The following is a 13,104-nucleotide window of genomic DNA, read 5'->3' on the forward strand; positions in this document are numbered from 1 at the left end:
CGGTGGCATCTTCCAGCAGGACAGTGGAACGTGTCACAGCTGGCAGTGCATTTCCACGTACGGCAGAGCGCTAGGATGAGTTAACCGTACTTCCATGGTCACCAAACTCCCCGGATTTAAACCCAGCAGAGAATCTGTGGAAGCTCGTCGATCGGACTGTATGCGCCATGGATTGTGAACCGAGAAACCTAGCACCTGGCCACGGTTCTGGAATCGGCGCGGCTCAGACATCCCTACGGGTACCTCCCAGAGCCTCACTGACAATCTACCTGCACGTCTCGCAGCACCCGCACTGCAAATTGGCAGGTGGTCGCATTAATGTGAGTATACAGTGTAAATCGCTGCATGCTTTAAGCGTAGGTCGTGCTGGGTAAAGACTAAAGAAAATTATATACAGGGAAAAAAGGAAAGTAGTCACTTCAGAGAAATCTTTAACAGTTCCATTGTCATTTCTGTGCGCTTTCTTCTTTTCGTAAGTTTGTCAGAGACACATCATTTTCCCCCTACTGCAAGTGGCTGTCGTTGAAACGACGACTTATTCTAGAGAAATTAACCAAGGTAATTACCTTAGTACTTTCATCTACGCGACTCTTTCTAAATATTTGAATAAACATTTATTTTAGGTTCCACGCAGCGTACGTTTCAGAACTCTGAGTTATGTAGATACAATAATATATTTAAAATGTAACACTTCTTCAGATCTTCTCGTAATGACGTTGATCCAAAAGAACGTCATTACTGCTGCACTTCATTAATTCCAAGTCACAGCGTTAACTGAAAGAAAATAGTAGGAAAATATCAGATAAAGTTGCTTCTTAAGAACAAGGAGCGTATATGTACGCCAATAAAATTAGAAGTCACCGTATGGATATGAACAAAGTAACAGCAGTTGCTGCATATTTTTGTACGGTACCTTCTGTGCTTCGTAAGCTGGAACAAAACGACTGGAATGCTGATTATTGGATACAGTAGTAAAATGAATGAAACTCAGACAAAAATATAAGAATTTATATTACGTATCTGTCATAATTTATGTACTTTGGAGTAAACACGAGGACATCGTATAAGGACACTGTGTCTACTACCTTCGTGCTCTTTGGTTAGCATGCGCTAGCTGGCGAATCTGACATTCTTGAACCTTCGGTGCGTTACGCGCCTTTATTCGGTAGGGAGATGTGTCAAGTAGCACCGGTATTGTTCCGGTATGTAACGTCTGGGCATCCGACAGAAGGGTCTCTGGAGCTATGTATTGGTCGGTACATAAATATTTTGTGCAGAGAAGGAGACCTTCGGAATGACAGAGGCGGAGAAAGTGACAACCCATCCTCCCTGGAGGTAAACAGAAGAGAATATTACTGCCTTGCGGGTAAGAGCGATCTTCAAAGGCTGAGGGAGTACACCATAAAACAAACAGAAAATCCTGATCTGTGTTAGGCCTAGAAAGTCAACAGTTGATTATGAATGTACTGCTTGCAATACTTGAAGAAGCCTCAGATTGTATACAGAAAAACTAATGAGCGAAATGAAATTCCATCAGTAACAGCACAGGGTAAAAAGTTGTCAAGGCTGAGGTTCTTGCTCGAAAACCCTTCTAGGCGACGCCAAGTGAGTTATGGAAAAGTATATTATAAAAATACAGATACAGAATTCAGGATAAATAAACCGCAGACGACAGTAAGGAAGTGTAAGAGAAAGGAGACAGATTAATACACTCCTGGAAATTGAAATAAGAACACCGTGAATTCATTGTCCCAGGAAGGGGAAACTTTATTGACACATTCCTGGGGTCAGATACATCACATGATCACACTGACAGAACCTCAGGCACATAGACACAGGCAACAGAGCATGCACAATGTCGGCACTAGTACAGTGTGTATCCACCTTTCGCAGCAATGCAGGCTGCTATTCTCCCATGGAGACGATCGTAGAGATGCTGGATGTAGTCCTGTGGAACGGCTTGCCATGCCATTTCCACCTGGCGCCTCAGTTGGACCAGCGTTCGTGCTGGACGTGCAGACCGCGTGAGACGACGCTTCATCCAGTCCCAAACATGCTCAATGGGGGACAGATCCGGAGATCTTGCTGGCCAGGGTAGTTGACTTACACCTTCTAGAGCACGTTGGATGGCACGGGATACATGCGGGTGTGCATTGTCCTGTTGGAACAGCAAGTTCCCTTGCCGGTCTAGGAATGGTAGAACGATGGGTTCGATGACGGTTTGGATGTACCGTGCACTATTCAGTGTCCCCTCGACGATCACCAGTGGTGTACGGCCAGTGTAGGAGATCGCTCCCCACACCATGATACCGGGTGTTGGCCCTGTGTGCCTCGGTCGTATGCAGTCCTGATTGTGGCGCTCACCTGCACGGCGCCAAACACGCATACGACCATCATTGGCACCAAGGCAGAAGCGACTCTCATCGCTGAAGACGACACGTCTCCATTCGTCCCTCCATTCACGCCTGTCGCGACACCACTGGAGGCGGGCTGCACGATGTTGGGGCGTGAGCGGAAGACGGCCTAACGGTGTGCGGGACCGTAGCCCAGCGTCATGGAGACGGTTGCGAATGGTCCTCGCCGATACCCCAGGAGCAACAGTGTCCCTAATTTGCTGGGAAGTGGCGGTGCGGTCCCCTACGGCACTGCGTAGGATCCTACGGTCTTGGCGTGCATCCGTGCGTCGCTGCGGTCCGGTCCCAGGTCGACGGGCACGTGCACCTTCCGCCGACCACTGGCGACAACATCGATGTACTGTGGAGACCTCACGCCCCACGTGTTGAGCAATTCGGCGGTACGTCCACCCGGCCTCCCGCATGCCCACTATACGCCCTCGCTCAAAGTCCGTCAACTGCACATACGGTTCACGTCCACGCTGTCGCGGCATGCTACCAGTGTTAAAGACTGCGATGGAGCTCCGTATGCCACGGCAAACTGGCTGACACTGACGGCGGCGGTGCACAAATGCTGCGCAGCTAGCGCCATTCGACGGCCAACACCGCGGTTCCTGGTGTGTCCGCTGTGCCGTGCGTGTGATCATTGCTTGTACAGCCCTCTCGCAGTGTCCGGAGCAAGTATGGTGGATCTGACACACCGGTGTCAATGTGTTCTTTTTTCCATTTCCAGGAGTGTATAAGCTCGCCAAGCAAAAATGTCGCGACAAATTCAATGAAATTTAAAGACAGCCTCCAGTCGTTATAGCACAGAATGCACGAGCTTCTGGATGCGGGAGACGTCAGTTCTTTTTTTGTTTTTTTTCTTTTTTTTGTTTTGGCTTTAGGGCGCAAAACTGCTATGGTCATTAGCGCCCGGTCCGTGACTTAGGAAACAGTAAGAAACCGAAATTGAAAACCAGCAGCAATGGGAACGAAAGTCATAAAATCGGAGAAACTAAAAGCAGAAGGAAGGCTTAAAAATCCACTACAGAAAGGTGTTTGTTGTCCCCAAAAAAAGCTTCAAATGACTGACGTCATTTCACTGGCACTAATAAACTTGAGAACGCGGTCGGCTGAGCGCGTGTCATCTGCTAATATCGACGATATATCAGGCGATAGCTGTAGACGGGAGCGTAACGGATTAAAATAGGGGCACTCAATTAAAAGGTGTCTTACCGTCCACAGCTGAGAGCAGTGGGGACAGAGTGGGGGAGGATCGCCGCTTAAAAGATGTCGATGGCTAAAAAGACAATGCCCTATCCGGAGTCGAGATAAAATTACCTCCTCCCGATGACGCGTTCGGGAGGAAGAGGTCCAAGCACAAGGAAGAGCTTTCACGTCCCGCAATTTATTATGGGGAAGTGTCGACCAATGCGCGTGCCATAAATGAACAACACGACGACATAAAACGCTCCGTAGATCGGCGAAGGGAATCGATTGAATAGCTGGCCGAAGAATAGAGACTGCAGCCTTGTCTGCGATATCGGCCGCCTCATTTCCACAGATACCAACGTGTCCCGGGAGCCAGAGGAACGCCACCGAGACGCCCCCCAGGTGGAGCAAGCGCAGACAGTCCTGAATCCGGTGGACCAGAGGGTGCACAGGATAAAGAGCTTGGAGACTGAGGAGAGAGCTGAGAGAATCTGAGCAGATAACGTACTGTATCCGCTGATGGCGGCGGATGTAGTGGACAGCCGGACAGCCTGGAGAACAGCGTAAAGCTCCGCAGTATAAACCGAACACTGGTCGGGAAGCCGAAAGTGATTTGGGGTGTCGCCAACAATATAGGCACTCCCTACAGCTAACGATGTTTTCGAGCCGTCGGTGTAAATAAATGTGGCGTTCGTCATTTGTGCACATAGAGCAGCAAATTCCCGACGATAAACAAGTGAAGGGGCACCATCCATGGGAAATCGACAAAGGTCACAGAGCAGGCAGATCCGGGGACGGAGCCAAGGCGGTGCTGTACCCCAAGTTGTCAAGAAGGTTTTAGGAAAGCGGAAGGAAAGAGAATGGAGCAGTTGACGGAAGCGAACTCCCGGTGGTAGTAGGGAGGAGGGGCGGCCTGCATACCCTACATCAAAGGAGGCGTCGAAAAAAAGGTCATGGGCTGGATTAGCAGGCATGGAAGACAGGTGGCTAGCATAACGACTCAGAAGGACTGCTCGCCGATTGGACAGCGGAGGTTCAGCAGTCTCAGCATAAAGGCTTTCACAGGGCTGGTGTAAAATGCTCCAGACACTAAACGTAATCCACGGTGGTGGATAGAGTCGAGACGCCGAAGAATAGACGGCCGAGCAGAGGAGTAGACTATGCTGCCATAGTCCAATTTCGAGCGCACTAAGGCGCGATAGAGGCGGAGAAGGACCACTCGGTCCGCTCCCCAGGAGGTACCATTCAGGACACGGAGGGTGTTAAGGGATCGCAGACAGCGAGCCGAAAGATAGGAAACGTGGGAGGACCAGCACAGTTTTCTGTCAAACATAAGACCCAAGAATTTAGCGACGTTTGAAAACGGAAGGTTGACAGGACCTAGATGTAAGGAGGGCGGAAGAAACTCCTTACGTCGCCAAAAATTAACACAAACGGTCTTCCTGGGAGAAAAACGGAAGCCGGTTTCGATGCTCCAAGAGTGGAGGCGATCGAGACATCCTTGAAGGCGTCGTTCAAGAAGGCTGGTCCGTTGAGAGCTGTAGTAGATCGCAAAATCGTCCACAAAGAGGGAGCCCGAGGCATCAAGAAGGAGACAATCCATAATTGGATTGATGGCAATGGCAAACAGTACAACACTCAGCACGGAGCCCTGGGGTACCCCGTTTTCTTGGGAGAAGGTACGGGAGAGAGTAGTGTTCACCCGCACCCTAAATGTGCGCTCTGCCATAAATTCGCGAAGAAAAAGGGGCAGCCGACCTCGAAAGCCCCAAGAGAACAGTGTGCGGAGGATGCCTGTCCTCCAACAGGTATCGTATGCTCTCTCCAGATCAAAAAATATTGCTACTGTTTGGCGTTTCCGGAGAAAATTGTTCATGATATAAGTGGAGAGAGCAACAAGATGGTCAACCGCCGAACGATGCTTTCGGAATCCGCATTGGGCAGGTGTTAAAAGACTGCTGGATTCCAGCCACCACGCTAAACGGTAATTCACCATACGCTCCAAAACCTTACAGACACTACTCGTGAGAGAAATGGGGCGATAGCTAGAGGGGAGATGTTTGTCCTTTCCAGTTTTCGGAACAGGAACGACGATAGCTTCCCGCCATCGTCTGGGAAAAGTACTGTCGGTCCAAATTCGATTATAAAGGCGAAGGAGGTAACGCAGACTATGGGTTGATAAATGCAGCAACATTTGGACGTGGATACCATCCGGTCCTGGGGCGGAGGAGCGAGAAGAAGAGAGTGCATGTTGGAGTTCCCGCATGGAGAAAACAGTATTGTAGCTTTCGCGATTTTGAGAGGAGAAAGCAAGAGGTCGCACTTCCGCTGCACGTTTCTTCGGGAGAAACGCTGGCGGTTAATTTGAAGAGCTCGAAATCTCAGCAAAGTGCTGACCCAACGAGTTAGAAATTGCGACGGGGTCCACTAATGTGTCATGCGCGACAGTGAGCCCAGAGACCGGGGAGAAACTAGGCGCGCCTGAGAACCGTCGAAGCCGACTCCAAACTTCCGAGGAGGGAGTGAAGGTGTTAAATGAGCTAATAAAGAATTTCCAGCTTGCCTTCTTGCTATCGCGGATGACACGACGGCATCGCGCTCGGAACTGCTTATAGCGGATACAGCTGGCCAAAGTAGGATGGTGGCGGAAAACGCGGAGAGCACGTCGCCGCTCACGTATTGCATCACGGCATGCCTCGTTCCACCAAGGAACTGGCGGGCGCCGGGGCAATTCGGAGGTGCGTGGTATTGAATGTTCCGCAGCTGTAAGAATAACGTCGGTAATATGTGTGACCTCATCGTCGACGCTGGGAAAGTGACGGTCATCGAATGTCGCTAGAGACGAAAAAAGTGTCCAATCAGCTTGGGCAAACTTCCAGCGTCGCTGGCGCATGTATGGCAGTTGAGGCTGCAGTCTAAGGACACATGTAAAGTGGTCACTCGAGTGTGTATCATCAAGGGCGAACCATTCGAAGCGCCGAGCTAGCGGAACAGTACCGACCGCAAGGTCCAAATGAGATAAATTTGTCGTGGAGGCAGACAAAAATGTAGGGTCCCCAGTGTTGAGGCAAACTAGATCCGTTTGGTGGAAGATGTCTAGCAATAGTGAGCCACGTGGACAAGGATGTAGAGATCCCCAAAGCGGGTGGTGGGCATTGAAGTCCCCAACCAGCAAATAGGGGGGTGGAAGCTGACCAAGAAGATGAAGGAGATCAGCTCGTGCCATTGGTGTGGACAATGGAATGTATACAGTACAAAGAGAGAACGTGTATCCGGAAAGGGAAAGACGGACGGCGGCAGCTTGGAAGGAAGTGTTTAAATGGATTGAGTGATAATGGAGAGTTTCATGGAGAAGAATCATGAGTCCTCCATGTGCTGGAGTGCCTTCAACAGAGGGGAGATCATATCGGATGGACTGAAAATGAGGGAGAACAAAGTGGTCATGGGGACGCAGCTTTATTTCCTGAAGACAGAAGATGACCGGCGAGTAGGATCGTAAGAGGATCGACAATTCATCCCGATTGGCTCGAATACCGCGGATATTCCAGTGGATAATGGACATAGGGTGAACAGAAAATGGAGGAATGTGACCAAGGTCGCTGTCAACTCAAAGACTGCTCAGAGCTTGCGACCGACAGTATGGAATGGCATTCAGCCGAAGGCAGAAGATCCTGATCCATAGGTTGGTCAGGAGCAGCTCCTGCCACCAGCGATCAGCCGGTTGATCGGCCGCCAGCAGTGCGCCTCGGCGACACACAAGACGGCCGAGGGCGATTTCTGCCAGGTGGTGCTGTAAATGGGACACGCCTTGGCGGAGAAGGAGAGGAACTGGGTGTCTTTGTAGCCTTCTTGGAAGTATGATGTTTAGATGAAGGAGGAACCGATGGTTGGGAAGTTGGGGTACGTAAAAACTCTTCACGAGTATGCTCTTTTTTCGAAGTCCTGGTGTCTGACTTTTGGGCTCGAGATTTAGCAGAACCTGACGAAGGGTGAGCCAGAGAGTGGGCAGGCGAAAGTGGTGAGGTTGAACGGGCGATCTTTGCGCTGGCCGATCTGACGACCGTGGCATTAAAGGTGAGGTCGCAAGTCTGCGTGGCCGCCTCCTTTGTTGGCCGAGGAGAAGCAAGGACAGTGCTGTATTTTACTGTCTGAGGCACGGTGGGCTGTCGACTGGCGAATAATTTTCGAGCAGCAAAGGTCGACACCTTTTCCTTCACTCTAATTTCCTGGATGAGCTTTTCGTCCTTAAAAACGGGGCAATCTCGAGAGGAAGCAGCGTGGTCACCCATACAGTTGATGCAGCGAGGGGATGAAGGTGGACAAGCTCCCTCATGGGCATCCTTGCCGCACGTAACACATTTGGCCGGATTGGAACAGGACTGGCTGGTGTGATTGAACCGCTGACACCGATAGCAACGCGTAGGGTTTGGGACGTAAGGGCGAACGGAAATTATCTCATAGCCTGCTTTGATTTTCGATGGGAGTTGAACTTTGTCAAATGTCAAGAAGACAGTGCGGGTTGGAATGATGTTCGTGTCAACCCTTTTCATAACCCTATGAACAGCCGTTACGCCCTGGTCAGACAGGTAGTGCTGAATTTCTTCGTCAGACAATCCATCGAGGGAGTGTGTATAAACGACTCCACGCGAGGAATTTAAAGTGCGGTGCGGTTCCACCCGGACAGGGAAGGTGTGTAGTAGTGAGGTACGCAGCAATTTTTGTGCCTGGAGGGCACTGACTGTTTCTAACAACAGGGTGCCATTCCGTAATCTGGAACAAGACTTTACAGGACCTGCAATTGCGTCGACACCTTTCTGAATAATGAAAGGGTTGACCGTGGAGAAGTAGTGACCTTCGTCAGACCGAGAAACAACAAGGAACTGTGGTAACGATGGAAGAACTGTCTGTGGCTGAGACTCAGTGAACTTACGCTTGTGAGCAGACATAGTGGAAGGTGAGGAAACCATTGCGGAAGAATCCCCCATGATTACCGGCGTCTCCAATGGCGCGCTCCTCCCTTGTGGGGGCCCTCTCTGAGGGCACTCCCGCCTTAGGTGTTTGTTCACACCTCAGGTCACACCTCCCGACAAACGGACGGAGGGACCAATCGGCACTTTCGGAAGGTATCAGCTCGGGTAATCACCCCTCCCTGGGCCTGGCCGTTACCAGGGGGTACGTACGTGTCCTACCTGTCTACCCGGGGCGGGGAATTACGCGTTACCCCGTCACTGGCTACGCATGGAAGTGCGTGGGTCGGCCTTCAGACACGCACAGGGAGGAAAATAGAGAAAGGGAAAGGAAAGAAGAGGGGTCTCAAACGCCGCAGCGGAGAAAAGGGCAAAGAGAAGAGGGAAGGAAAAGAGAAGGACAGAGGAAGGACAAAGACTTGCAAGTATAGAAAGCAAGGGATTTGTAACAGTTTCGAGCGTCCGTCTCCGGACGTAGGCACAAACCATACTCCCAGAGGGGGAGAAAGGGAAGGTAAGAGCCAGAGGTAAGGGGGGGGGGGGCGAAGATGGGGGACGGGGAAGGATGCGGAAAGGGAGGGTATGCAGCCCGGAAAGGAAGGAGGGCCACATTAGCTCGGGGTCCCGTGCTCACTACGCACGTATCCACAAAAGAGTTGTGGACCCCTGGGTGTGGGAGACGTCAGTGTCCCATCATTCCTGCCACAACAACACGCGCAGGCAGGCCAGACTGCCGAGCAACTGCCCCCGACGTCTGTAGCTGTGTTTCGGGCAGTCCAAGGTATTTCCAGAGGTTTTCAAGTCCGGGCCGCACGCACGCCTGTTCGTATGTGTGACTTTTCAACATCCCTTGTCTCACGCAGTTACTATTTTAGGCTAGTGGACCTGAAAACTGTTATCTTGAAAGATATGTCTGGTAACTTCAAATATTTGATAAAGGTGAGGGGCAAACGGAGGCATCTGGTTGTCCATCATAATTGTGAGGGCTGCATTTTATTTTCAAAATCAGATCTATCGCGAAATTAAAATCACAGTGAAAATCTGATCAAGCTTCGCACAGATGTGTTGTGCACTATCTCTAGTATGCCCGTCAATCGCATCACGTCCCACTTTTCAGTTCTGAGCAAAACGTAAGCACGTAAAGATGCCTAGAACAACAGTCTCCCACCAAGTGTGAAATGCGTGCAGTCATTTCATCATGCTGTCGGGTTTCTCCTGATTTCATGCAGGCCATATTACGTAACTGTCGTGAGTGATAGCGAAGTGCGTCAGTGGTACAGGAACTTTGAAGCGGGACGTACGGATATTTATTATGTAGGAGGTCAGGGAAGGAAGCGAGCTTCAACCGGTAATCGTATTCAGTGAGTGCATCAAGCGATACGCAGACATCTTCTACGGAGGCAATTCAGAACAAGGGAGGGGTAATATTGTGTCTCTGTCCTTGGTAATAATGTTCAGCCGCACACTGGAGCTGCAAAAAAGATGCTCCTGCAGCATTTTCGATGGGAAGTGTTTGATAACCCACCATACAGCCCGGACTTGGCTCCCTCTTATTTTCATCTCTTTGCTAGCATGAACCGTTGGTACAAGGACAGCAATTTGCACAGAGAATGAGCTGTAGACCAGCGTAGAGCATTCATGGAAAGCACATGCGACTGCTTTTTGCGACAGGGAACAGGAAAATGGCTTTGTAAGTAGGCTGTTTAGACTTTTATGTTGGTAACGCCACGTAGTGCTCTGTATGAAAATCGCTGACTGCGCTGTGTGCTATCTGTGGCTGGTTGGACTCTTTGTTGGAATATTCGCTAGTGTATTGTTGGGCTGTTGGATGTGAACAGTGCGTAGCGTTGGGCAGTTGGAGGTGAGCCGCCAGCAGTGATGGATGTGAGGAGAGAGATGCCAGAGTTTTGAGAGGTTACTATGAGCGGACGATCTGGACGTGTGTCCGTCAGAAAAAGGAAATTCGTTTAATTGGATGTCACATGACTTTTCAACACCATTAAGGTAAATACGTTGTTTGTTCTCTATCAAAATCTTTCATTTGATAACTATGCCTATCAATAGTTAGTGCGTTCAGTAGTTAGAATCTTTTGTTTCGCTGGCAGTATTTGTATTGCAGTAGTTCGAGTAGCGAAGACTTTTGTGAGGTACGGTAAGTGATTCAGGAAAGGTAAAGTTATTGTTAGTCAGGGCTGTTCTTTTGTAGGGATTATTGAAAGTCAGAATGCATTGCGCTAAACTATTGTGTGTCAGTTTTGTGATGATCAGAATAAATAAAGAGAAAACTGTCTGAGTACGTTGAGTTTTGTTCAGCTGTTTGAAAATCGAATAACGTTAGAGCTGTGCCAGCACAGTAATTCTTAATTTTTCTAAGGGGACTTCTGAGGTTATCAGTCCCCTAGAACTTAGAACTACTTAAAACTAACTAACCTAAGGACATCACACACACCCATGCCCGAGGCAGGATTCGAACCTGCGACCGTAGCGGTAGCGCGGTCCCAGACTAAAACGCCTAGAACCGCTCGGCCACCCCGGCCCGCAGTCATCGATCTCATCGGATTAAGGAAGGATGGGGAAGGAAGTCGGCCGTGCCCTTTCAAAGCCACCATCCTGGCATTTGCCTGAAGGGATTTAGGGAAGTCACGGAAAACTTAAATCAGGATGGCCGGAAGCGAGATTGAACCGTCGACCTCCCGGATGCTAACCACTGCGCCACCTCGCTCGGTAACTATGTAGAGAAGTAGCTGTAAGGTGAACCTAAATGCTACAAATAAAGAATTTTTGATTTTCACCGTGGTTCCCATTCCGCGACCGATTGAACTTTTTATTTTTATTTTTTTTTTTTTTTTTTTTTTTTTTTTAAAAAAAATAAAAGGCCTCATATCAACATAGGTGGTCTTAATCAAGCTGCATGTCATCGCACCCAAAACATCCGTTTCCGTACAGTTAAGCCATCCCATCCATAGAATGTTAAACAGCCTCTATCTTCCACCACCCATTATATTCAGTACTATTACACGGTCTTCTGATGTCTAAGAAGGACACGGTGCTGTGTATCTGTCACATAAATACAGAGAAGCCATTGGTCTGACAACATTGTGGCACTTTCGCTTGACAGTGATAGAGAAACGGAATCATTCAAGCTGTTCTGGGAAAATGGTACCTCTGATCTGTCACTTAAGTAAGAAACTAATGAAATATACCGTGGAACATAAACGTATACATTTTCATTTCTCCACAGTACACAATGGGGATCGTACACTCTTATCAGGCAATTCTACGGGCAGCATTGAGTAAAGATGTGTAGCGTGCAGATCTGTTCTAACCATCCTCTTTGCACAATTCCCTCTGGATATCTCACAAGGGAACCTCCCCATCGCACCCCCCTCAGATTTAGTTATAAGTTGGCACAGTGGATAGGCCTTGAAAAACTGAACACAGATCAATCGAGAAAACAGGAAGAAGTTGTGTGGAACTATGAAAAATTAAGCAAAATATACAAACTGAGTAGTCCATGCGAAGATAGGCAACATCAAGGATAATCTCAGCTCAGGAGCGCCGTGGTCCCGTGGTTAGCGTGAGCAACTGCGGAACAAGAGGTCCTTGGTTCAAATCTCCCCTCCAGCGAAGTGTTTTTAATTATTTTGGCAAAGTTATGATCTGTCCATTCGTTCATTGACGTCTCTGTTCACTGTAATAAGTTTAGTGTCTGTGTTTTGCGACCGCACCGTAAAACCGTGCGATTAGTAGACGAAAGGACGTGCCTCTCCAATGGGAACCGAAAACATTTGATCGCAAGGTCACAGGTCAACCGATTCCTCCACAGGAAAACACGTCTGATATATTCTATTCGACACTGGTGACGGCATGTGCGTCACATGACAGGAATATGTTGTCGACCCACCTAACTTGTACACTTGGCGAATGGGTAAAAACATTCTTCTACGTTGCCCGATTTAGGTTTTCTTGTGGATGTGATAATTACCCCCAAAAAAGTGATGAAAACATTAGAGTTTGTCACATAAACTGCAACAAATGAATCCAACAGTTTCGCAGTCGCTCACTTTTCCCTGTGCTCTGTCAAAACATACGTTTCAAATTTTTCCGTGTGTAGACCGTCAAATCCTGCCTATGTCCAAGCAAATCTGAACATGTCCTGGAATTTTGGAGAGCGAAGTTGATTATGTGTGAGTGCCTGAACGTTGATAATTGTCTGAAAATAAAAATTTAAACTTTTCGCTCGAAGGAAGACTTGAACCTAGGACCTCTAGTTCCACAGCTGCCCACGCTAACCACAGGACCACAGCCCTCCTGAGTTCAAGCTGTCGTTGATGTTGCATATCTTGCACATCGACTACTCGGTTTGTATATTTTGCTTATTTTTTCATAGTTCCACACAACTTCTTCCTGTTTTCTCGATTGATCTGTGTTCAGTTTTTCAAGGCCTATCCACTGTGCCAACTTATAACTAAATCTGAGGGGGGTGCGATGGGGAGGTTCCCTTGTCAGTATAAAAGGGTCCGGGAGACACCGGTGTCGGCGTTCTGCAA

General features: G+C 48.9%; 1 protein-coding gene across 1 annotated transcript in view; it reads right to left on the reverse strand.

The window, feature by feature from the left end:
• Window positions 1-628: 628 nt before the first annotated feature.
• Window positions 629-13,104, reverse strand: part of LOC124743685 (alpha-amylase 2-like) — a 144,847-nt gene continuing 132,371 nt past the window's right edge. Inside the window, exon 12 of the mRNA XM_047248888.1 lies at window positions 629-774. Within this exon, the coding sequence (XP_047104844.1) occupies window positions 763-774 (12 nt within the window). The 3' untranslated portion in view covers window positions 629-762. The remainder of the gene's footprint in view (window positions 775-13,104) is intronic.

Source organism: Schistocerca piceifrons, chromosome 1 (assembly GCF_021461385.2).
Source record: "Schistocerca piceifrons isolate TAMUIC-IGC-003096 chromosome 1, iqSchPice1.1, whole genome shotgun sequence".
Lineage (NCBI taxonomy): Eukaryota > Metazoa > Arthropoda > Insecta > Orthoptera > Acrididae > Schistocerca > Schistocerca piceifrons.